This window comes from Rattus norvegicus, chromosome 2 (assembly GCF_036323735.1).
Source record: "Rattus norvegicus strain BN/NHsdMcwi chromosome 2, GRCr8, whole genome shotgun sequence".
NCBI lineage: Eukaryota > Metazoa > Chordata > Mammalia > Rodentia > Muridae > Rattus > Rattus norvegicus.
The window spans coordinates 60,179,561-60,206,413 of NC_086020.1; the positions used below are offsets into that span (position 1 = coordinate 60,179,561).

General features: G+C 38.7%; 1 protein-coding gene across 3 annotated transcripts; it reads right to left on the reverse strand.

Annotated features, from left to right (window-relative positions):
- Positions 1-25,377, reverse strand: Il7r (interleukin 7 receptor). 3 transcript variants are annotated; one of them, XM_006257699.5, is made up of 8 exons: positions 20,799-20,924; positions 14,696-14,831; positions 11,723-11,880; positions 8,478-8,635; positions 6,681-6,849; positions 5,765-5,858; positions 4,362-4,437; positions 1-3,993 (listed from the first exon to the last, which is right to left on the reverse strand). In XM_006257699.5, the coding sequence occupies exons 2-8, from the start codon at positions 14,749-14,751 to the stop codon at positions 3,496-3,498; spliced, it is 1,209 nt and encodes a 402-aa protein (XP_006257761.1). In that variant the 5' UTR covers positions 14,752-14,831; positions 20,799-20,924; the 3' UTR covers positions 1-3,495. The 3 variants fall into 3 exon arrangements, with proteins under 3 accessions (XP_006257761.1, NP_001099888.1, XP_063137593.1); NM_001106418.1 differs by lacking the exon at positions 14,696-14,831 and adding an exon at positions 25,200-25,357 and having other exon boundaries at positions 1,822-3,993; positions 20,799-20,937; XM_063281523.1 differs by lacking the exons at positions 1-3,993; positions 5,765-5,858; positions 14,696-14,831 and adding an exon at positions 25,200-25,377 and having other exon boundaries at positions 4,358-4,437; positions 20,799-20,937.
- Positions 25,378-26,853: the final 1,476 nt, after the last annotated feature.

Sequence of the window (26,853 nt, forward strand, 5' to 3'; positions counted from 1 at the left end):
TTTGTTGTTCAGTGCATTTATTGAAGAAATTATGACCATATCCTAGGATGAATGACCTTGTAATGTGCTGCAGTCCTCACAATTCACATAGAAGTTTTTTCTTCTTTGAAGTAGGACCTTTTAAAGTCTGTCCAAGGGTCCTTAGGAATACCTTCCATGATGTAAGGCACAGTGAGAACTCAGTGCTCTTTGACTCAGAGCCTTCATCAGAACTCCATGACAGCTGTGAGAAATGACTTTCAATTGTTTTTAAGTTACTTGTACTACAATGCCTTGTTTAAGTAGCCCAAATTGACCAACATAACATAGAATATACAGACATGCTTTAAGTAAACATTCAAGATGAATTGTGTTATTTCCATGAAAATGTGATTTCTCTTCCTTTCTGCAGTTAGTGGAGCTAAGTCTGAGTCAGCAATGACTATGGTAGTTCCTATACTTGTACATTCCTCCCAGTGCTTTCTGTCACAACTCCATGGACCACTATACTTTCCCTACAATGAGAGAAACCCCATGTCATCTCCAGGCTCAGATACTTGTCCCACTCCAGTGCCTTGCATTACCCTATGAAATGTGACCTTCACGTTGTCCTTGTTTGGATCTTCTTCCATATAGTCTTTACCCATTTTTTTTAATATTTTAAAAATTATTATTTTATCTGTGTGTGGGTGTTTTGTTTGCATCTACATCTGTGTACCATATGCATGCCTGGTGCTCTGGGTAGCCAGAATAGGGTGTTGGATTTCTGCAAAAAAGAAGTTACAGACAGTGCTGAATCACCATAGGAATACTGGGAATTGAACTTGGGTCCTCTGAAACTGGCGGGCAGCCAGTGTTTGTAGCCATTGAGTCATCTCTTCAGCCTCTTTACCTGGTTTTGTTTCTCTTTTCTTCTCTCCTAGAAGTAGAATCTTCATTGTATGTTGGAGATTTGCCCCAAATCCCTTAGCAATTGCCTGCATTTACTGTATACTTAAATGCCAGGAGTTCTTTGTGGCCCACACAAGGGCAAAACTTGCTGCTGTCATCCACAGGCTCTGGCTCTGTTATACTCCAGCAATCTGTGGTGTGAAGTCACTGGGTGTCATCACCAAGACTTCCCAGGAGCAGGTGACCCCAGGGAAAGTAACGATGTTTAGTTTCTGAAGGCGTCAGTCTCAGAGATATAGGGAGACGCTGTGGCCTGCAAGACTGGCTCTTCACCCTTCCAGCAGGTCTGGGAACCATCTAATATTTGAGTAAACTCTCTTTCTTCTTAAAATGCACTTATTTTGCTAAATGCTAAGAATCTTGACTGATATTTGGCATAAAACATAAGTGTGATATATTTTAATGCTAGTCTGTTTTTTTCCATATAACTGTGAGCTTGGAGTATCTCATCCCATTGTTTAGTGGCTAGCAGAGTGTAAAAGTAAGGCAGAATGGAGTCTCAACATATTGCTATTAGTTCATTATTGAATTACTTAAAAATATCTCTCTGAAAATAGTAACACATTAAATGGCCTAGGAACATTTTAAGTAGGTAAAGAGGTCTGTGCTGAACTATAGAGCCCATTTATTTATGTGTAGTTTTCATAGTCACAGAGTACATTGCAGACATACAGTTCCTTAGCATTTAGTTAAACATGAAATGGTAATGCATACCATACATTTATCTATGCAATAGCTCTACAGAATACTATTAATTCATTTAAAAAGTGTACAGTCAACCCAGAGAACTTCATTGTAGTGGATGTATGAAAGAACACTGGAGAAAAAAATTGCTGAGCTAAAAAAAAGAAAAGAAAAGAAAAGAAAAGAAAAATACCAGCACTGTGTCAATTCCAGAAATTTGCCCATTCTTTTATTTGAAGGCAAAAATTCCCATGGAAGTCTGGATGAAGAGAGAGACAAAGGCTTATAGAAAATAAATTGAATAACTAGAGATTCTCTGGATCCAGACATAGTTGGTTGATAAATTTGTTACCTATTTCTCATTGTATTTCACATTATTTAGACATAGTTCTTGACATCTCTGTTTTGCATACTGTCTCTGGCCAAGAGTTTTGGTCTTCCTTTCTAAATATCAAGAGGAAAAATGGCAGAACAAACCAGTAATGTTACATGGCATGTGGTTCCTGAGTATATAATCAAGCATTAGCAGCAGTTGTAGTTATCTGAATATAATGCATAGATATAATACATGACCGAAGAGACACACCGATTTAAACAACCAATGTCAACACTGAAACAAAGAATTTTAATGCTAAGGCACCCAATCACGGTGTCTTTCAGTTATTTGTTGTTTTCTTTAGGAGACTGGCCATACACAGCAGGGATTCAAAATTGTGGCTTGCAGTCATGAATCAACATTTGCATTTGAGTAACTTACCCATCTTCTTTATGCTTCCACAAACATAGTTTCAGTTGGGATAATCACTGAGGTGTGCACAGCCCTTTCTTCCTGTAGTTTAGGCAATATCCAAGGCTGTAGAACTTGGGGTAAGGTGTAATGGTGTCACAGGAGGAGACATCTACTCACTGTTAAATGTTGCTCTGATGTAGGTTGGCCATAGCTCCCCATACGATCTCACAGGGAAGCCGATGGGTAATAGCAGCAGGAAGATCATGGTCTAGATAACTGACTCTGGAACTTCTTGACTTATAACTTATTACTTTTTGGGTTCGTTTTCAAATGAAAGAAAACAAAATCAAATGAGCTTGGTGCCTTTTTTCTTTCTCCCACTTCCTTTGACACATGGTCACGGTATTTCACTCCCATAAGTGTATTTTGTCCTCTATGTTCATCCTCATAGACACTTTACGTGAAGTGACCATGTATCCACATCTCTCTAAGAAAGATACAGTTTATGCTTGCTATTAATTTTTTCTAACTTTCCCTTTCCAAAATGACCCAGTTTGGATTCTGACTGTAACCACCCACTTAGTGGTGATGTTTGATACTCAGTAGTAGGACAGGTTCATGGCCAAGGAGGGTTGAAGTTGGAATGCATGCTTCATCTGTTGCTGGAAGAAAAACCTGGACATTACTTAAAAATTTCCACTTTCAACTTCAGCATCTATGACAAAGAAAATAACAATTCTAATGGATGAACCCACATTGTAGTATTATTGTGAGGAAGAAATGAGAGCCGTTGTGTACTGCTGGATATATAGTAAGTCCTAATGATAGACCCACCACTGACATCCTTCTCTTCTTCCTGTATTCACCTCCTTCTATCTTTCCCTTTACTCTTCATTTAATTGAGTTTTACAATTTTAATTGGGTCATTTGTACTCATATGACTAATCCAACAAGGGGAAAGCAGATTCTTCCTGCTTTGAATAAATGCTTTTGAGCTAGGAGATCAAAATGATTTCTTAGAATGCTGAAGATGTGTAGCAAGTCCATGTTGACTTTCTCTTCTAAGAGCTATGAGGGAGACAAGCATTCCAGACTTTCCATCTCAGTGATCATTTGGTTTTCTGTGGAAGGGGTCTCAGGTTTCTTATAATTCATTTGTTTTGGTAAAAGCTAGACATAGTGACATATGCTTCTTCTTGATTCAATACTGAAGAAGTAGAGATGGGCTGTCCTTGAGAAACTGGTATCAGGATTCCTGACTGGAGAGGAAATGGTTGAGGGACAGTGCCATTTGTGTTTCTGGAGCTTGGCAGCAAGTCTTGATACACATGAGACCTATTTCCGTCACCTTCTCTGTAGTCAGGGGACCTAGAGGAAAGGAATGCAGGGGTATTGCATGTGCTTAGATTTCTAGCCAGGCATCTTAGGGGTGATTCTCTTCGGAACGTTTCTGGTGTGCTGCCTGAAATCTCAGATGGCCAGTTTGCACCGTGTACAGTTGCTCTATGTCCCTGCTTCTCCAGCTCCCCAGGCCGTGGAGGAAGATCATTTTGCAGAAAGCTTTCCACTTCATCCCTGGCTTGAATGCCATTCACCTCATGAATCTGGCAGTCCAGGAAACTTTCAGGATTGAAACTCACATTCAAATTCTGCAGAGAAAGACAGAAGCATTGGTGGCAATGGAAAGAGGAGCTACTATACAACTGATTCAGGAAAATAAAAAATGTCTAAGAAACTTTCTCACACAATTTACAGCACCATGTGAGAAAACAAACTGCTTGGTCTTCAGTTGGCTTCATTTCGACTGAGCTGTGATATGACAGGTTTGAAGTAAACATTGTTTTTTTCCTCCAACCCCCTGCCTTGTGTATCTTGGTTTTATTCTTCAGAGTCTTGTAAGGAGTCTTATTTATGAGATAAACGAAAGACCAAAAGTTGAGTGTTTGTTTCCCCTTCTCTTTTTTTCTCTTAGATTAAGATTTCAACATTATGGTATTTCTCCACCTCAAGCAATTACCTTTTTTGGCTTCTTACATAGTTGTTCCAGAGTTTTCTTATGATCAGGAAGACTAGGCCATACAACAGGTTTAATCCTAAAACCAGAGAACAGTCATACATGAAACAAACGGCAGAAGGAGAAGGCACATGGCCATCTCTTTCCCCTTATTTGAGGGAAAACAGTTTTCTGGTACTGGCTCTGTTACTGCTAGAGAGCAACTGTGGAAATATATCTTATTCTCTCTGACAGTATCTTGCTCTTGATTTAAGGAAGAGATAGAACAGAGCTCATTGATATTGATCTACTATGAACAAGACATTGGAATTATGTTGCAAAGCGCCCCAAAGAGAAGAGGGGGGTTTGCAGGGAGGCACTGTTGGTGTTGATATGGAGTTAAAATGGACCTGGTCTTTAATGCTCAATGTTGGCATTGTTGTCTTATTCATTGTCCTTACTGGAAGTAAAGGTTTTGCTTTAATTCCAGTGGAAATTGGGAATGCATTCTAAGCCATTCAAGGGAATTATTTTATGGTAGCACTTTTCAAATTGGAGTACTTTTTGTCCTAGGAATATGTAGCCCTGTGCTGAGGGCATCTTCCTAGAACACTGAGTAATTTCACACGGCATGATTCTACCACAGAGTAGAATACAAAAATCTTGCGAATTTGTGTGCAGAAAGTCATGAGATCAAATAGACTCTACACTAGCATGAGTAATCACCTCTTCTGCCTTTAGGAGGCTGTGGGAAAAGCACTAGAAAACACTTTTTAAATAATTCTTATTGGGGTGAGGGTCATGGCCTAGGGAGATAATCCAATAAACAAACTTCTTACCATACAACCCTGAAGAACTGAGTTTGGATAGCAATGCATGATAACATATATCTGTAACTCAAGGATGTTTGGAATGGTAGGGGCCAATTAGTCTGACTGAGACTGTGAGTTTCATGTTTAGTGGAAGACCCTGTCTCAAAAGACAAGGTAGAAGATAATCTGTATTGAGTTTGGATGCCAGTAGGCCAGTACACATTTGCATGTGTACACACATGAACACAAACATATACACAGACAGCCACCACATACACACACACACACACACACACACACACACACACAGTCATGCACATTCACATGTGTACATACACAGACACAGATACACACACATGTGTACACACACATAGAGAGACACAATTAATATTTGTGGAATAATGTTTGTCTTATATCTAGTTTGTATATTTTTACCTCTTCTGAGATCATCTACAGTAAATTGACTGGGACCTAGGAATAGGAAAGTGTATACTTGCCACTGTAATTCTGGAAATGTCAAGTCTTTTTAAAAATTTTCTAGATCAGTAAGTGGAAGCTGCGTCCTGCTTTTCTGGGGCTCCACAAAGAACCCTCTTGATTATTAAAGAAAATCACCTTTTTTTCCATAGCACATGGGCTAAAATGACCAACAAAACCATAGAGAACAAACTCAGAAGGATGATACTTGGCAAAACCGGATCCCATCCCCCTGGAATGTAAGGAGAGATCATAGTTAGTATTCAGTAAGCATAAAGTGGGGGTATATATTTGGGGTGGTTTGACTTTACTTAATAACACAGTCTCGCCTAATTGTTTCTTAGAAACAGTTCTTTGATAGACAGGAAGAGTGGTGCTGATCTTGGTGACCATGGCAAGAACATCAGCTACATGAAATATACAGACCTTTTATGATGGCCTAAAAACTTGCATCCAACTATCCATACCCAAAGGGAAACAAGTCTAAACAAGAGGTTCATCCTGAGGCTACACAAGTTCCAGAGTGAGAGTGTGAAGCTGGTTCAGCAGGGAAAACCTCCATCCTCCTCAAATAGAAGCTTTAGGTAAGTTGATTTGGGCACTGTGCTGAGGTATGTTCTCTGGCTTCTCTGACTATTGACATTCCCCATAGCATCTTTATTGTTCTAGGAGGGGAGATGTGATAGATACTCAAGCTGACCTGCTCCCTTTCTATTAGCAAAGATATTTATTACCTAGAGGGACCACAGAAAGATCAGCCATGACCCCTGACAAAGGTGCAAAGTGTGTAAGAAGTTCATGCAGATTCATTAGTAGATTCCTGAGAACCTAAGACAGTGACGTCGAGACAATCTGCTATATCCATTATCTGGCACTATGGCTCAGCTCCCACTGCTCTCAGTCCAGAAAAATGGCTAAGGTGGCAGGCAGACAATTTTCCAAAGAAAGTAAAGAGGGCTCCCAGTGTCCCAGCGATCTTCTGCTCCCTCTCTCTGCCACACTTCAGAATATAAAGTCATGGGGAAGGCACAGGGATTTTACAGCCTTTGCCTACCTTGATACTTGGAATCTGGTGTTTCAAAGGTAGAACTTGGACTCCACTCACTCCAGAAGCCTTTGAAGTATTCATGATTGGGAATGGATCGGACTTTGATTTCATACACTGCTTTTGGTTGTAGTTTTCTCTGTAGGATTGTTGTTCTTGTATGGAATAAATATACATGCTAGGGTGAAAAAACAAGTTACATTATTAGAAGCAAAAAGACATGTTGGCTAGACCTCTCAGTTGTAATAGGAACCCTTTTAGTCATGTTGGTAGTCTGTGGCAGTTCCTTCATATTCCTTAGATGAAGGAGTTGAACTCTGCAAAGTTTCAGAGGAGCAGAATGAGGGGCAGGCTCTAAATGATAGTAGGTGAGGGTCGGTACTCAGCTGAATTATTGTCTCTCACTTTGGAGGGTATAACCCCCTCCTAGGCTCATAGCTACCTCTTCTACTCCAGTATCTCCTTTTTCTTTCTATCTCTTTTCATGCACCAAAGGGAAACATATGGTAGGCAGTGAACAAGGCATTTCTGTCCAGAAAGATAACATTTTACACCATATATAATAATAAAGATATGATTTTTCCAACACTGTATTGTTTTTAAGAAAAAGATATTATATTGATTTTACAGACAAAAGTAGTATCCCATTGTTATTTGTATTTACTTGACTACGTTAATTGAATTCATATATTTCTTATTTATGACAGCTTTCTAAGTTTTCTGCTCATTCACCTGTTGTAATGTTTGTCTCTTTCTTGATGATTAACTAACAAGTGTATGTAGACAGACCATCTGTTAGCAGTTCTGTAGTCGTTTGATGCTAATTTTTTATTTGACTTAGCAATTACATTAGTGTGTATTGACACAAGTAAGCCTCGAATAGAGGTCAGACATTTTAATTTACTTTTTTTAATAGACAGTAAGTTTATTGTCTTAGAACCATCTATTCATAATCCTTTCTTCTTCTAATGTTGCTTTTGCACTGGTAGCATGGTCAGATGATGAACGAAAGAAGGTAGGATGAAGGCCATCCAGTTTGCATGTGGCTGTGGAGTAGATAGAGGAAGTCAACAGATGGCTTTGATGGAAATGCACATCTGGAAGTGGCATGCCTCAGCATACTGCAAAGTGCCACCAATGACCCAGCTTGAGTAAAGGGGCATCGGGCATATATGAGCATTCTTTTGTTCTTGAAAAAGAGAAGCCATCTTCTGTTTATCTATTTGAAATAGGGAGGGCTGAGGTTAAGCTGGCAGATGAAGAGAATCCCAACTGCCCAGGATCCGTTCTCTCCCAGCTCATCTCCCAAACAAAAGATAAGCCCAGAAAGATCATTTTAACCTCAGCAGATCATGAGGAAGCCCACTAAACATCCAGAAAATGAAGAGATCGGAAAAGCAAATTGTTCCTTCTGCAACTGAATCCTTAGGCATTAACATAAAAACAAAGTGACAGAAAAACCTTCCACCCTTTCTTCTGCTGACCTCCTGCTGCCGCCAAAAAGTCCTAGGGGAAAAAATCGTGGCTACTTCTTGGTTGTGCTATGCAAAACCATTATTCTTCCTGATCATTCCATACACTGGAGGCTTTGTATAGCGAGGATCAGGTTTGTCTGCGCATCCATTCCTGTCTAAGTTCAAACCATAATGAAAAACTAAAGTAAGTTCAATGAAGAGCAGCCAAGAAGATGCAGGAGCTGTGGGGTCTTAAAGGTGTAGGACTCTGGGGACCGCTCTGAGTGAAGACTAAATTCTAAAAACAGGACAAGATGATATTTATTTTATGAACACAATTGATTTACATTACCGTCCAGTTACTTTCACCCCTTTCTGGGCGGTAGGCCACATCATGCTTTAATGCTGTTACATATTTCTTTGTTGAGTGAGATGTATTAAATGTTACCAAAAAGTCATTTGCTTCTTTTCGATAAACTACTTTCAGGTTAGAAGGCGCCTCAGGTTTAACTGTTAAAAAAAAAAGAAGAAGAAGAAGAAGAAAAGAGAAAAGAAATGAAATCTGTGTATGGAGCCAAAAAGGACATAAGTACACTTAAAAATTATGTAATTGTGTCATTTTCCCCTTTCCTGGCCTCCCTTCAAACCCTCCCACATACCCTGCTTGCCCTCTTTCAAATTCCTGACCTCTTTTTCCATTCACTGTTGATAACTACATGTTCTAAAGCCCTCTGCTCTGAAACCCATCCAGAGCTTTCTATTTTAGGAGCTGATCATTCACAAAGCCAAATGTTCTTTCTCCTTGATTCACATCCAGACAGCACTGCCACACCCTTTCTGTGGCTGGTGTGGCCTTTTGAGTGTTGTGAGTAGACAGAACTGTCTCAGTTCCAATCTTGGCCCCTAAATCCTTCCATGTATAAATCTCATCTTGGTCTCTTTCTATATACTGAAGTCCTAGGGGAAAGAAAATTGGGTCACAGTGTGGAGGAAGTTCTAAATGGTCATAAAATAAATCTCATCACCTGTATACATCAGAATACAAGAGAATGTGTTACTAATGGGCTTCACGGTAAAAGAAGTGCAAGGATAGATCGGAGACCTCTGGCCCTCACCTCAAATACAAACAAGTGTGGAGTCTTCATCCCGGCCCTGGCTAACAAATTCCAGAGTGGCCTCCAGACTTTCTTCTGTCAATTTTAGCTAAATAAACCTATTTGCTTCATAGGCCTCTGCCTGCCTCATAGAGAGGCTGTTTAGAAATAATTTGCCATGTAAGATACACTACTGGAAGGAGAAAGCTAACACATCATCCGCACAAACCCAGAGAAAAGTATTGATTTTTCTAGGAAAACATCTGTGTCAGTCTGTTATGTCTAGCTTTGGCCTGAGACAGTTTTATCAGTGTCCGAAACAAAGCAGGAAGGCAGGACAGTAGGCTGGGCATCTGTGAAGAAATGGAGGTGGGAGAGAAAGTTGCAGGTGACTAGGATTCTGGTTCTAGGTATTAGTCAGGAGAGCATTTAGTTTAAAATTTGTGGAAAAGATAATTTAGTGAATGAGCTGTCTCTTGAGGAATTAGGAGGAAATAATCCTATTATTATTATTATTATTATTATTATTGTTGTTGTTGTTGTTGTTGTTGTTGTTGTTGTTGTTATTGTTATACTTGTTCAGGGATGCAGCACTTTCTAGGAACCTCCCAGAGACCCACACCACCTCTTTCACTGGGGAGCTGTTCTCCCCTCATTGCCTCTCATGTAAGAGGTTAGTCTTGAGGTCTATTGTGGAAGATGTCTCACGGTCCTTCATGAACACTAGATATTTTGGAACCAGGATTATGTTTGGAGCAGGAATCCCCAGATCCTGTGGGTGTGCTCTCTCTGCTCCCATAGCTGCAGAAGTTTGTGTTCTTAGATGGTTAATGCAAGAAAGCGAACATCTCCTGATGTTGAAGTGCTTTCTTAGATGATCAACAATTGCTACCTCACTCTTCAAGAGAAACACCTTAGCAGTCTGAGTGACTAGCCTTTCAATATGGTGCCTTTGTTCAGTGCACAAATTAAGCACTGATCTGTAGAAAAATATCATCTCCAAATGAGTAAACACCAACTTGCTCATGCTCAAAGCGCAAAGATCTTGTTCATTGGCGTCTATCCTCTGCTATTCATGCCAGCCTAGCTTTTGTGTCGTCAACCTGTTAAGCCATCTGTGACTTCTGCTCTCTCCCTAAGACATTGTTTAGACATAGAACTTCTATTTTCCTCTTTATTATCATCATTAAACAAAGATGGGGTAATTTTCCCACTGTATCTCATAGCTCTGTTTTCTTTTAGAATAGTGAAAGAGATATTGAGAAGAGGGGTCATAGACTTTAAAACCAGCAAAACTTACATGTATGTGATTATGCTGAATGCTTTTCTATATATATATTTCACTTGTAAATTTCCAGAGGCAGAAAAATAAAATAGTTAATATGCCATTGCATTAATTCGAATTATAGTTTAACTTAAAATATAACTGCCTTCACTATTATATAATTATGTGTATTCTAGGTTAAATCAATGTTTCACTCCTCACTTAATCTCTTTGGAAAAATAATTATATTTTAGATCATAATGGCTATGCTATGGTATTTACTTTTTAAAAGCTAAATAACAATCTAACGATATTTTAAAGATGTGATTAAAATGTAAATGAGTAGATTTGGAGTGACACTTTCCATAATCAGTAGGCACTGTCTGGTCAGTAAAAAACCTTTAGTTCAAAGGTATAAATTCCTTTCAGAAACAAGTTTGATTCAAATATGCAATAAATTCTTGTTTTCTACCTTAAGAACTTAGACCCAATTCAGCAACATCCACACTTAACCCGCACTTATAACCTCTAGCTTATCCTAAAGATTTTAAAACACCACTGTCCCAATCAGAGGACCCAGTTCTTATATCTATGTATCTATAACTATATTATATCTATGTATCTATCTATATATCCTATCTATCTATCTATCTATCTATCTATCTATCTATCTATCTACTATCTATCTATCTATCTATCTATCTATCACCTATCTACCTATCTAGTTATTTGTCATCCATTGATTTATCTAGCTACCTATCATCCATTTATCATTTACTTATCTATCCATTCATTTATCTCCCACCCCTAAGTTCTCTTTCACTTATAGAACTTTGAAAAATATGGAAAACGTATTTTTAAATGATTAATTGAGCCATACACATTTGGCATATGATGTGACTATGGAGAAAAGATCTCAAGATCTTCAGGTGAAGTGAATGAATTAAAGGAAAGACATATGGGAAGGTGGCAGATGGCCTGCTTCAGTTACATTCCTTATACTGATGTCAAACCCTCTCTTTCATAGCTGAGTTTGAATATTCTCAGCATAGTTTCTCACAGTAGGAATTCATGATTCAAGTGTCAAATTTTCATTTCTTAAAAATGAGTCAGAAAAGTTGCTATTGTCTATTACAAAGTGTTTTCATGACTTGCATATTTTTATCACTCTGAAAGCACAGATTTATCTCAGCAGCTGTCTGAACTATGGAAGCCATTCCATTACACACACTTTCTTACCTATTGTGCTTATGTCCAAAATTTTGCAAATTACATCCATTTTTCCAAGCTTCACACATACACTGCTGTTACCAATCAGTAAGAATTTTGATGTCTTTATAAAATACATCTCTCGTAGCTTATTAAGAGTTAGGCAATCTATGCCTAGAAGAGCCCCACTGTAGAAACAAAAAGTTATAAGTCTTTATTGAGGTATAACTTTCTGCATACAATTAAAGTAACATTGTTCCTTTAGTTATATGAATTCAATTTTAGTGTCCACAGGTATGTAAGTAGGTGAGCTAATGCTGAGGAGAAAAATAAGAGTGAATTTAAATAACAGAGCTTTCTGTTCTGTTACAATTATTATGTGCAAATGATTTTGAAGTGGTGAAAGCGTGCTTATGGAAATTAGGAGCAAGATCTATATAGTTCTTAGAATTAATCATTAAAAAAGCAAAAACTTTGTTCAGATAAAAAAGTAATCAATGTCTCTTGGGGACAAATGAAAAATATAACTGTAAGAAATGTTGATACTGTTACTTCGGATAGGATTAAAGGGAATGCTAAATTGGCTGGAAAGGTTTATATATACAACTACATATATTTAATAAGTAAGCTAAGGTGTTTTCATAGAGCCTTTGTGTATTTTTTTGTTGTTTGAGACAGAAACCTTTCTATATAGTCCCAAACTCATTACATAGACTGGCTCTGAACTCACAGAGATCCCACATAGTGCTGAAAGCACGTATCACTATGTCCAGGATCATAAGGACTTTGGCTAATAGAACTCAACAAAATAGGTCAAGAAAAGGAATCGAAGTTCTGCGTGGCAGATCATGACTGTAATCTTAACATTTGAGAGTCTAAAGCAGAAGGATTGCTGTGGATTTGAGTCCAGCACTGTCTACACAGAACTTCTATGATACTCTGGGTAGAAGATTAGAAGTTACTAATATCTGAAATGTCAGAGGAGACACAATTTTATATTACATAGATACTAAAACTATAGGACATATAACAATTTGTGAGAGTGAACATGAATTTTTGAAGTGAAAGCATTCTTAAAACTTAACCTCATACAAATTAAATGTCTCAATACAAGTCACATTCATATTAATACATACCCTCACAATTAAAACTACGTGCTTGATGGCTAAAGGATGCTGAGTTCTAGCAAGTGGTTAAGGAAGACAGTGCCAATACCACCAAATTTCTTCCCCAAATAGAGACGATCTATGTTATTCTGTGAAGACCATTTAAAATTGGCACCCAAACCTACCAAAATATAGGAAAGAAAACCATCTCTCCAGACTGTATACATAGGATTAAGGACTCACTTGTAGAATACTTACCTAGTTTCCTCAAAGCCCTACATAATTCTACTATGGCAGAATATACCTGTAATCACATGCTCCAAACATAGAGGGAGGAATACTAGATGTTTGAGACCATCCTCAACCACTTAGTGAGACTGAGCCAGCATAGGGCATCTAAAACAGTGTCTAAAAAATGTATACATGAGCAGAGGTCTGCCTGGTCTGGCCTCAGAGAGAGAACATGCACCTAACCCTCAAGAGACTTGAGGTCCCAGGGAATGGGGAGGTCTGGTGGGGTGGAGCCATCCTCTTGGAGACTGGGCTGGGGCATGAGGGGAAGGAGGAATGGGATGAGGAACTGTCAGAAGGTGGACCAGGATGGGGTAATGACTGGCCTGTAAAAAGAGATTAAAGAATAATAATTTCAAAATGTGTGTATGGTTTTCAAAGTAATCATACTGTATCATGTCAGGTGCGGTGAGTGCCAGCAAAACAGAGCAGGTGCAATGTTCAATCGTCAATCAGCATAACTGACCACACTGACAGAAGAAAAAGTCACTCATCTCTCATGGAAGCAGAATTTTTGATAGAATCACATATTTATTCATGATTAAAAACTCCCCAACCAACAAGAAACTGAATAAAGACAGTTGTTCAACTCAGTGAAATGCAATTATAAAAATTTAATATAATCATAATGGCAAACATGAGGACAAGAGACAGTTCTCTTTGTACACTCAGACACAGCAGCACACTGGAGCTCCTCCTCAGTTCACAGGAGAGGAGAAGCAAAGGCAAGTGTAAGCAGAATTGAAAAGAAAAAAACAAATTCATTTGCAGAAAAAACCTATCTGTTAATATGGACATTTATAAAGACTTCCAACATAATTAAAGGAAATAATTGAATCCATCAAAGCCACCAGAAAAAAGCTAGCTGTATTTCTATGGATAGCATCACAAAATTAGAAAATGAAGTTTAAAAATGATAGTTCCTTTGAGATAATAGTAGAAAGATAAAAGACTTAGAAATAAAATTTATAAAGGATATTCAAGGACTTTGTACTGGAAATTACAAAACATTTCAGACAGGTGTTTGAAGAAATTTAAATAAATTGCGCCTGCTCTGTTTTGCTGTGCAAACAAATTTGCTGCTTATAAATTAGAGCCTTTACTATTTTATATACTACTTATCAATGTTTTATCAGTAGAATGAAAGTATAGAAAAAACAAAACATTACTGAAAAAACAGAAGAATGAACACAGATGGCTTAAAATAGCACAGTATATAAATATGATCCTTAATCCTATACGATTTTATACATTTCTCACATCTAAATACAAAGTTAAGCCATAAAAATAAAATAATGTAAAAGATAATATTTCAGTTTTTCAGAGTAACCATATCTTGAGCACACACCAAGAAAGGCACTCAGTTCACCAAAGAAATCACCAAACCTTAGTTCCCAAGACTTATAATCTTCTGATCCATATGCATATGCTCATACATACACACACACACACACACACACACACACACACACACACACACACACACAGACACACACACACAAAGGGGTGGGCAGCCGAGACAGAGTCTCTTCCTCTCACACATACAGACACACACACACACACACACACACACACACACACACAAATGCACAAGACACACACTCACATGTAATCGGTTAGTAGGAAGAATTCATTTCGTGTAAGCAACTTGTACAGAGTCATTCTGCCAAGATCGCTACTTCCAACTGGCCCCAGCTTTTCTTCTCTTCAGGATGTCTTGCTGGGCTTGAAGAACAAAGAGTCTGCAGGAAAATAAACTCACAAGGACACTTTTCAAAAGAGGGAAATTAGGCTTGAAACATGGGAAAAGAGAACAAAACTAGCATTTTTTTTGCTCTGTATCATTTATTTTTATGATGAGAATGCATGACTTCATTTTTACTTCTCCCCCATTACTCCCTTAACTTTGCCTACTTTCTTTGCTCACAGTTCACTGCAGGGTTTGGAGTGGGAGGAGGGAACTGTGCATAGCAAGATATGTCAGTCTTCAGTGGTTTTTGAGAAATATGTGTGGTATGCAAATGTCAGTCAAGTTCTAGGTGTAGGATATTTCTTTTACACTGAATGGTTGCCTTTTGAGTGTGTGACAATTAACCTGATTCCTAAGGAAAACCAGAGTCCTCCCTTCTTTCCTGTCTTAGTTTTGCCAGCCAATAGTAGTTCTCATCAATGTAAAAACATTACTACTCGATTCTTTCATTCTTGACTTCTTTCATTTGGTCACATGCCCAGGAGTTGTAGTCTAGATGATGCTCATTTTCCTATACCCCGTCTTTGTAACTACTGAGTGGCCAGTCACTGGATGAATATGGTACAAGTTTTAATCCTTATTAGATGGCTCCTACCCTTTTTTTGTACCGGAAGACAAAGGTATCCTCATAGCTTTGGCAAAGCTAGACTTGGGTCAAAACTTACATGAGTAAGTTTATTTTTAATACATATATATTAATTTTTATATTTATTAAATTTATTTATTCACTTTCCATCCCAATATCAGTCTCTCCTCCTAGTAACCCTCATGCTGATCCTTCCTCTATTCCTCCCTCCCCTTGTTCCCTTTCCACTGTCAAATTTTAGTTTTTGTGAACGACTATCAGGATAGAGAGTTTTTCAGAAGCCCACATCCCCAGAATCTCTGTGTACCTGTGTAGGTTGAATGCAATGTCCTCTCTGAAATGTATCACTTAGAAAAAGAGTAAAAATTTAAAAAGCATCAACGTGAACTACATACAAGGGAACAGATGTGAAATGAGTGAAAAACTCAGAAGTCTGTCACCAACAACCACTTAATAGAAAGGCTGCCAGGATTTGCTGAATTAGAACAGAAGTGAGAGAGAGAGAGAGCATTGGGGGAAATACCAACTGTTGAGCTCAAGGTACCAGTGTGATGTAGAGAAAGCAGAGGCTAGTGGGCTCTAAGCAACTACTTAAATTTAAAACATCTTTTAAGTAAATGAGTAAATTCTTCAGTTATATGTCATGAACCTGAAGCAGCTCTTTGGTATTTTAGAAATTTAGGCTCGACTGCAAATGGCATACACCTGCTTCTTCGACAATGACATTAGTAAGTGATGACTAGTAAGAAGTCCCATATATCTGTCTGTGATGCTGGGCCCCTTGTGGACAGGTCCTAAGATCCAAGAACTGGCCATGTAGAGGGGAAGCCATGCTGGCATGGTAAAATAAAGCAAGTCGACTACAATCGCCAGCTTTTGTTTGTGTTACAACTTTACTTACACAATGGGAGGAAACTCATCATAGCCAGCAGGAGTATGCAATTCAGTGACAAAAATTTATTTGGTCTCTCTGTATTGGCTCACTTAGAGATGATTTGAAACTCTAGTATTCAATCCAATAACCACTCTCATATATATATGAGATATATATCTCAGTTGAAATATGGCTAGTTCAAACTATAATATGGTCTAAATGTATTTATGTACTGTATAGTTTGCACATGTTTATAAAAGGGGCACAAACTATCTGCGCATGCTATTTATATTGATTACATGTTGAAATAATAATTTTTGAAAGTATCAAATTAAATAACACATGTTGGAATGATTAACTTCATTTTTGTTTTAGTTTTTGAAAAAATGTGCTGCTGAAAGAGGTTGGCCAGATAACTCAGTGGGTAAGACTCTGGTTTAATCTACAGAACCCCTATAATGGAAAGAGAGAATTGGTATTACCTGTGTACTGCACACACACACACACACACACACACACACACACACACACACACACACACACATGAAATCATGCACACATGCATATCTACATGCATATGCACAAATACAAACACTAAATGTAATAAAAATGTAATGAAAACAATTTAAAGTGACCTATGTGCTCATAGATTTCGGGATTGCATTATATTTGTATTGACCAGAGATTCTCTAGGATATGTACGGCAAGGAGAAGATCACAGTTGTTACTCAAGTAGTACATATATAGTTCATGATTCTGATCTTGTATGCCATTCCTTGGGACACTGGCCCTAAGTCACATTCTCAAACCTGTTCTAAAAGTAGAGAGTGATGGCTAAAGATCATTTAACCTAAATTTTAATTCCATCATTCTCTTCTTCCCCCAGTCTTGTGCAGTTTAGTATGAGGGATGTGTTTGTCTTATCAACATAAACAGATGTTCAGACCAAAGGAAAATGTAGAAAAACAAAATATAGCAAAATCAATCAATCAACCAACCAACCAAACAAACAAACAAACAACAAAAATGGCCATGAAAGACAGGATATGACTCGAAATTTAAAGAGATAATATAGTTTACTGTCCAGAGGACTGAACACTTAACAATACTTGATAGATATTCCTAAGGGCTATAATATCAGTTGGCCTGTAAAGGTGACAGTCATGGAGAAAATTAGTGACATAATTAAAGTTGTAGGTGGTATGTGGGAATAATATGAGGGTACAGAAAACGTGGAAACAGTATGATTGCTTTTGTGGAAACTGATAGAAATTGAATGAGCTCCCCCAAAAGACATATCTGACTGTTGAATGCTAACATAATATTTTTATGTGAATTGCACTGAGAGATTGTCCAATTGGCAGTAGTAAAAGCAACAGATTGCCCTTGCTTTTTCCCCTATATGTTCGGGGACTGGAGAGATGGTTCAGGAGTTAATAGCACTGACTGTTCTTTCAGAGGTCCTGAGTTCAATTCCCAGCAACCACATGGTGGCTCACAACCATCTATAATGGGATCCGATGACCTCTTCTGTTGTGTCTGAAGACAGCCACAGTGTACCCACATACACAAAAATGTTCATACTGAAAGAATCAAGTACCATTTACAGATGCCTAGCACATGCCAGGCATTCACCAGGTGTACCCCAGTGTAAGACAGTTGCTGTGATGCTGGTCTGAACATCACCCTGGGAATAGGTCTAGTTAGCTTGACTGCTGGACTTTCATCCCAGTACTTCTTCCAGAGCTTTGTTGGTCAAGACACCTGAAACCTGACTCAAATTTCAGGGGAGAAAAGGTAGGACACTCTGTAGATAATTTAGGGTTTTTCTGGTATGTAATCTGTTGGACTTTTCCACCCTCTTCACCCTTTCCCCATTAATTCCTATTGGACCAAAGCCAATCATGAGTATTTATATCTTCATAATAATTGTATCTGTCACTGTGAACTAGCCCATTGGTATACTAGCAATTCACATCTGTGAGCTTTGTTAACCTGATCCCTCCCTGAAATCAGTTAACTAAAAAACAAACAAACGAACAAACAAACAGTCCATTTCTTGTTCAGTGATTGGCGGTTGGATCTAGGACAGATGTTAAATTTATCATGTTCTGAGAGAAGGATCCTAGTATCTACCAGTGATCACTGTGTAAACAACTTCAGTAAATCCCAACTTCTATTTCACACATTTATTTTTAAAAGAAAACAAATGTTTTACAAAACCTAGTACCCTTTTGAAGAAGAAACACACAAATTCAGAACTGTTTAATTACCGTATTCTCAACCTAGAAGGTACATGAATGTCCCTCTGAGAGTGTAGGTGCCTCACGGAAATGTTAGTTATCTAGAAATCTTTTTCAGCTATTTGACATCAACTTTCTGTTTTCCACCTTGTATACCTTAATCCATACACACACACACACAAACACACACACACTTACAAATACACACTCACACACACTCACACACACTCACATTCACACACTCACACACTCACATTCACACACTCACACACTCACACACATACTCACACACTCACACACTCACATACACACACTCACACACACATACACTCACACACACACTCACACACACTCACACACTCACACACACATACACTCATACACTCACACACACACTCACACACAGATATTAAGGCAGGTTTTCGAAACAGAAATATCTGTCCAACTGGAAAACATAATGTGACGATGCTCTGGAGAAGCTAATATATGTCAGAGGAACTGGGAACAGTAAAGGGAAGTTTGTTACAGTGGGCAAGAGCATGATTGAATATGTGAAAGAAAGTGGACACAAAGGTCAGCTGTGGCTTGGTCAAGTGAAACAACAGTGTTCATCACAGCTCACCAAGAACTGGGTGGGAAAACACAACCTCTGTGTGAAGGGGTATTTTACTTCCCATAAAAACTGAGAATATTGCTTAGATGAGTTAATTTACTGATTTATCAAGTTGTAAGAATAATTCTTGACATCTGTATTTTGTTTTGGTTTGAGTGTGGGGTATGTATGTATGTCCTGTATGTGTGTGTGTGTGTGTGTGTGTGTGTGTGTGTGTTTGCATATATCTGTGGGTGTTGATGTGTGAACACACCTTTGGAGAATAGTGGCCAATATCTTGGGTCTTCCTCTATCATTCTTCATGCTACTCTCTAAAACAGGGTCTCAGTGAACCTGGAGCTCATTGACTGGACTAGCTTGAGTAGCCAGTAAAGCTCACACATCCATCTCTCTTCATAACCCTCATCTGCAGCATAGCTCAGGGGTGGAATTGCAGATAGCACACTCAGCTTTTACATAGATTCTAGGCATCTCATCTCAGATTCACCAGCTTGCATAGCAGGAAATGTACTGACTAGGGTATGTCTCCAGATCTTGGGTATTTATGCTTTTGTTCTCCATAGAAAGTGTGCTCTAAAAATACAATAACAAAACCAGACAGGTGTTATGCTGTGAATTTCGACTCCAAGATGTTGTTCCTCTAATGGCTTCAGGAAAAACTTGTGCATAGACTCAGGAAGCTGCTATAGATTCAGGAAAGTGAGAAGCTACAGCTTATCTGGGTTGTAGATGGCAAAGGACTTCCTTAGTGCTCATGGAACTTAAGAAGTCCTCTTTTACTACTGCAGACCTTGACATACTTTCCTTATATGGAAACTTACAAAAAAGGAGGTCATCTGATATGAATTTGGAAATAGCCACAAGTCAGAATCTCATATTAGAGATAATAAACCTTGAGAACAAGCGATGACTGGTGAGGGAGGGAGAAGCTTCAGCTCCTTGAGGTCTCCATTAACTTTCAGACCTAAAGCTTTTCTTGCAGTTTGATTTCCTCCAGGGCCATATGAAACCAAGAATCAACTTGGTCCTATGGATAACTGGAAATTCTCCATTGACTAGATTGTCTGGAATTAAACTATTTCAAGAGGGTGGGTGTTTTAGATATATATGCATAGAATTATCACTTAATGTCTTTTCTCCATTACTAAATATTAGATGTTTATTTGAGCTCTTTACGTATATTTAATTGTTTAATCACCATAACTTTCCTGTGTGATCAAGTCATTCATTTTTTTTTTACATGAAGAAACTAAAGAATACATGTTGCATAACTTGCTGCAAATCAAAAACGTATTAAACATTGGCATTGGGACTAGAAGCCAAAGCAATTACATTGCATAATGGAATTTGAAAATAGTACACTGCCTTAAGAGAATGTTCTAGGCAAAGCAGCATTTATTTAGATTACTGTGAAATATGGAGGGATGTAGAATCTCCAAGATCAAAACCACCATTTGCATGTGTCCCTGTGAACTAACAAATGAAGTGAGAGTTGCCTCACTTTAATTTCTGGCAGTGGGCAAAGTATTTCAGAAAGTTTTGAGAACCTAGTAAATTTTAGCATTTGATACTTAGGACAGACACTCCCTCCTTTGCAGGTCCTGAAAGGAACACATAGAGACAGGAGACAGATTCCTCCTCACCATATTTGAAATTCCAGATTAGTGGTTTTGATGTCTGGGTCATTAAAAGCACACGTCAGTGAGTGCTGATTTCCATCCACTTCCAGCTGGCTGTGGCACCAGAAGGAGTGATCATCTGGTTCCGCATCCTCTAGATCTCCTGGGAAGAAAGAACAAGACACAGCTGTTAAGGGGCAAAGGCAAATGAATATATCAGTTGAAAATCTAATATCCTTTAATTAAAATGTCACCTGTGTAACAGACATGAAGGAGATTGATTATATATATATGTGTATATATATATATATATATATATATATATATATAGAAAGAAAGAAATTCCAAAGACACAGCAAAAGTTTCAATGTGCTCTGTCTCTCTGTCTCTGTCTCTGCTGTCTGTCTGTCTGTCTGTCTGTCTGTCTGTCTCTCTCTCTCTCTCTCTCTCTCTCACACACACACACACACACACACACACACACACACACACACACTCCAGAAACACACACACACCAACCTCAATGTGCAGATGCAGATTACAGAGTGTTCTAACTGAAAAAAAAGTCATAGTGGAGGAATGTGTCAGGAACATACAAACAGTTCTACCATTGGACTGGTATCTCGGAAAATTATAAGGGACATGGACAAACCCCTTTCCTTGTTTATATAAGAATTCCTTTGTTACACTTTAAAACTGTATTTAGAAAATATTTATTTGAGGTTATATTCTCCACTTCAGCCAGGTGATCTATCATGTTTGGGGAAGGAAATGCCTCGCATAAATAAAAAGTACTAAATGTTAATAAACAAATCCCCAGTGAGACTTTAAAATGTTGAAATTATCTTTTTTTACACTGAAGTGTTTACATGTTTCAGATAAGAGATCTTGTATTTCACTTATATGCCACCTAATCCAACCCTGGGTTTCTCTGCAGGTCTTCGTTTGTTCCCTTCCAAGTTTCTTTTCAAATGAAAGATAATAATAACTATTCTGGTTCCAAGTTCACATCTTTATATGTGTCTTTATTGTTCCCTGAAAGGACATCACAACCCAACAGTAATATTGATGGCTCTATTCTGGGCAACAGAGAGCATCTTATCTTAAATGACCTACTGAGGCAAGTATAAAACAGTAGACTCCAATGACGAGAAGGTTTAGCCTACATGAGTAGATTGTTTTCAGCTACTGTATTCTATGCATATCAGCAATATTCTAGAAGAAAGTGGGAAATGAATTTTTTTGCATGTGTAGCCATTTTAGGTAACTGCCATTTATCAAAGGTATTATTTGATTTCCTAAGCTACTTATAGAACCCATGATTGAATAGGTATTTGTGTATATATGTATATGAGATAGCCACATATGTATATATAAAGTGTGCACATATACATATATACACTATATATAATGTATTATATATGTATATATAATTATATTTAATAGGAGAATAAAGTCAGAAAAATCTTCCAGTAAATACATTTCAATAAGGACAAGGAAAATCTAGAGCAATCACGGGCTTATATCATGATAGTGGAGTGTGGACAGCCCCTGACAGCTTTCAGATGTTTAATCTCACCCAAATAGAGATTTTATACTTTTCTGGTTTTCATATGGAAGCAGGATGTACTGACAATAGCCCCAGATGAGTGACTGAGCAGCTATATGCAGTTTCAATTGCATTCACTTTAATGAATGACCTCCAAAGGTCTGTGGAAAGGTTAATAAAAGGTTGTGAACAGGCCAACCAGGCAAAGTGACCGTAATAAGGAATAGATCTCAGAGCTCACCTAGACACAGACTGGCGTCCCTGTTCACAAGAATTTAACTTCCTAGGCAATCCCAGAGCCTAGCATTTCACAGCTGGAACATCAACAAGTTTCTTTATGTATGGTATAAGTTATTGCCTGCCTTTACACAGCAGCTCTCAGCTCTCATACAGTCTTGTACTTCGCTTGTGCCTCTCACCAACACTCTGTAATAGAGATGACCTACTGTTTGGGTTTAGACATCCCGTGGATCATCTTTATTACAAAACCTTTCCTTCGATGACAGAGAGAGTGCACTTCAAGCCGATGACAGGCACCAGCTGAAGAAAAGACCTCCACACACTCCAACCACCCAGTGTGACAAAGTATGTCTCAAGTTATCTCACACAGTATGCAAATAGCTGACCACGCCATGTTTCCTGCACTCAAAGCAGCTGCGTTGACTGAATGAACTGTCCATTCAGTCTTTAGCAGGTGTTCTTACGGCATGCAACTGCTCTGTAACCAAAATCATTGCTGTAAAAATGGGGGAAAGTCACATGCCATTGTGGGAGAATAGTCTACCTCCTGTGAGCTGAAGAACTCTTAGCTGAGAGTACCACATGCAGGGGGTGTGCATGTCGATCTTCGCTGTTCTAACTTTGTAGCTGGGCTGGGCTCTCTTACTGAATGCACAGACACCCAAAGCCCATATTCACACACACACACACACACACACACACACACACACACACACACACACACACACACACGTATCCATGCAGCCTTTGGAGTTCTTTTGAAAAAAGATTGTAGTATATTGATGGAAGCTTTTACTCTTACTGTGGTTTTGAGATTATGTGGAACAATGAGTTAATGCATCCAGCGTTCGATAGGAAGTATCTAGGCATTAAATACAAATTCTAAGTGTAGAAATTTAAAACATTTGGAATACATATTATAAGCAAGGCAGTGCCATTTAGAAGACTTCTCACAGAGTGATTACTTGATGAAGAGCTTGAACTGTCAGGGCTTTTGAAGTTTTCTTTGCTTGATCTGACCCTCTGTTAGTTATTAGAAAACTAACTTTATCTTTAAAACAACAAAAGCAGATTGCCTCCAGCACAAAGTAGGAGGTATCTTGACATGCTTATGTGATGCATATGGGTGGCTATGCTCATCAATCTGAAAAAAAAAATCCCGAAATTTAAAAAGCTGAAGTGAAAATCCAGTTTACAGCAAGAATTTTTGCTATTTTTTTTTAAGCAGCAGTATGGCCAACAGGAAAAAAATAGTGGTAAAGGATTGCACGAAACAGCAGCAAGTTCTCATGCTTCCTGCCATACATTTGCACATATTTAACATGAAATAGTGACTCTCCTCACAAAGTGACTCATGCTCAGTCATGCTGGAGAGTGGGACTCTGATGACGCTCTTTGTAAGAAAATGCAAGGGTTTTCCATCCTTGCTGATTATGAAGTAAAGTCACACAAATATCTAAGCTTAGGAAGCGTGACTAAGGGAATTTGCCTAAAGAGCTAAACCGAGTCTCTAGACTGCTGTGTATTGATATTTTCCGTAAAGAAAACATAAATGTGTTTTGAGACAAGCTTTTATTATGTAGCTTAGGCTGGCCTGGAACTTATGACCTTCCTGTCTCAGACTCCTAAGATTCAGGATTACAGAAATGTGCTACAGTACCCAGTTTAAGAATGCACATATAAGTCAGGCATTGTGGTGCCTGCCTTTAACCCTAGCACTTAGGAGGCAGAGAGGCAGAATATATACCACTTTTCTAATGGTGTGTGTTTGTGTGTATGTCTGTATTTGTGTGTGTGTGTGTGTGTGTGTGTGTGTGTGTGTGTGAGAGAGAGAGAGAGAGAGAGAGAGAGAGAGAGAGAGAGAGAGAACAGTTTAATTAATTTGTAGAAACAAATTGGAGATCCACATTCCATGTAGCTCATTTGTCTACCAGAGACTTTTGAACACGTCTTGGAATTAGAATGCATATTTTTAAGGAGTCAAGATCTAAGTATTTTATGGATTCAGAAGAGAATTGTGATGACCATATGATGGATTCGCTGAATATAAAAGCAATCCTGTGTATTTCAAAGAAGACACTTTCCCCAGCACACTACTGAATTATTCATCAGCAATTTACCATGAATCTGCAGAAGCTAAAGTATTTGGAAGAAATACATTATCAAGTGACTCCTATGTTCTAGACACTAGAAATACAATTCTGGTGAATTCACAAACCTATTGCTTCTGACCATTAATTTATCATGGATATCTAGGGTTTTAGAACTCCATACATAGTTAAACAAAACAATGATGACTATATTTTCAGGCAGGCACAATTTTGGAAGAGATTTGTCCAACCAGCCCCAACAGAGAATTGATAAGAGGTTTCTTTTCTGAGTGCACCAGCATCCGTCCACATTTATGAGCCAGACTTTGAACCAAATTCACTGCTCCTTGACAGTTCTTGTGAGTTACAAGCCATTTGCAGCATTGTCCTCATTCCCTCTGTCCTGGTGATAAATACCCACAAAACGACCTAACTGGTGCTAAATTCTTGCTGCCCAGCTCTGGCCTGTTAGAGAACTGTGTAACCTAAACGTGTATGCTAAAGACAACCTGAAATCCTTTCAAAAAGGAATGAGAAATGACTCACCATCCTGGGCATTGCCACTTTCTCCAGAAGCAGCTTGAAGTAAGCAGAAAACTATAGCGAAAGCTCTACCCAGAGCCATCATTCTGAGAGAGAGAAGAGAGAAGAAGCACACTTGTGTGCGCAAGTGAATGAGAGAGGGGGAGACCAAACCCAGCTCTGTGCCTACTTAACCACAGACAGGGAACTATGAACATCACAGAAGAAGGCAAGTGCCAGAAACAGGAAGTCTGAGCAAAAGGATTGCTGCTGTAAGCAGAGGTAGAGGAAACAGAGAGGTAGAGTGTGACTTTTTTTTTGTCTGCATCTTAGTATTCCTTGCAGCACTCAAACTTAACAGCTTACTTTTGAGCAAGATGATAGGCTTCAAGTGATGGTTCAGGTGATCTCAGGGCCCAAAGTAACAGGGTCACAAGGCCAAAATACAAACTTCTGGTGCTCCACAGATGGTTGTTTCGGCAGGTTCTTGTTTTAGGATAATGCTAGGATTTAGTTGTCCCACTTAGGGCTGAACCCTCAATGGTCACACCCAGTTCTCTGCTCTCTGAGAGAGAAGTGAGAAAGGAGCTTCTCTAATGAGAGGCAAGGCTGCACTAATCCATGGGTATAAGGACAAATGTCTAAAAGACAGTTTGATACTATATGTTCTTTAAACAAAACAATAGTAGTGTGTTTCCCCCTATGCTCCTTGACCTTCCCCAGCAAGGGTTCTTGGCCAGGCTTATAGTACCAGCCATGAATCACTCCCCTTAAGGGCTCAGGGAACACTGTGGAAGAGAGGAAGAAAGATTGGGTGAGCCGGGGGCCAGAGAGAAATACAGTGAAATTATCTATTATAAAAATAATAGGATCTATGTGTTCAGAATTTCATAAAAGCTGTGGTTGCCTACGGAAGGCTGGCACAAGATCACACCAATCAACATTCCAAAATGGATGGGGCAGGTTTTCAAGAGGCTGCTTCCCTAGCTGAGAGCTACCAGCAGTGTCATAAATACCAGAAGAGCTAGAATCAGTTCAGTTTTCTTTAAAAGAGTGTCCCATGATAGATCGCCCAAACTCTAGTGGACAGTCTTACACTCATGAGCACAAGAGCAGAACTAATTGGGTTCTGTGGTTTCTTTTTGTTAAAAACCATTTTTAAAATTGATTAAGTTATTTATATATCCTACATCCTGATTTCAGCTTCCCCTCCCTCCTTTGCTCATAATCCCTTGCTCTCCCATTCCTCCTCCCTTCTCAGAAAATGGGATGCCTCCCTTGGATATCAACCAGCCTTGGCAAATCTAGTTGCAGTATGATGAGGCGCATCTTCTTTGGAGGCTCAACAAGGCAGCTCAGTAAGAGGAAAGAGATCCACCAGCAGGCAATGTAGTCAGAGACAGCCCCTCGTCATGCTTCAAGAGTCCCACGTGAAGACCCAGCTGCACAACTGTTACATATGTGCAGAGGATCTAGGTTTGTCCTGAGCTTGCTTCCTGGTTGATAGTTTAGTTTCTACCAACCCCTGTGGGCCCAGGTTAGTTGATTCTTAAGGTGTCCCAGACCCCTATGGGCTCCTTCGACTCTTTCTCCCTCTCTTCTGTAGGATTCCACAAGCTCCACCTAATGTTTGGCTGTGGGTCTCTGAATTTGGTTTCCATCAATACTAGGTGAAGCC

Bases quoted from the DNA above. Each gene is read 5' to 3' on its own strand.
- Il7r (NM_001106418.1), bottom strand. From the start codon at position 25,281: ATGATGGCTCTGGGTAGAGCTTTCGCTATAGTTTTCTGCTTACTTCAA. The intron at 20,938-25,199 runs GTGAGTCATTTC...CTTTCTTCCCAG, and splicing joins AAGTGGCAATGCCCAGGATG to GAGATCTAGAGGATGCGGAA. The intron at 5,859-6,680 runs GTAGGCAAAGGC...CTTACATTCCAG, and splicing joins ACCAGATTCCAAGTATCAAG to GGGGATGGGATCCGGTTTTG.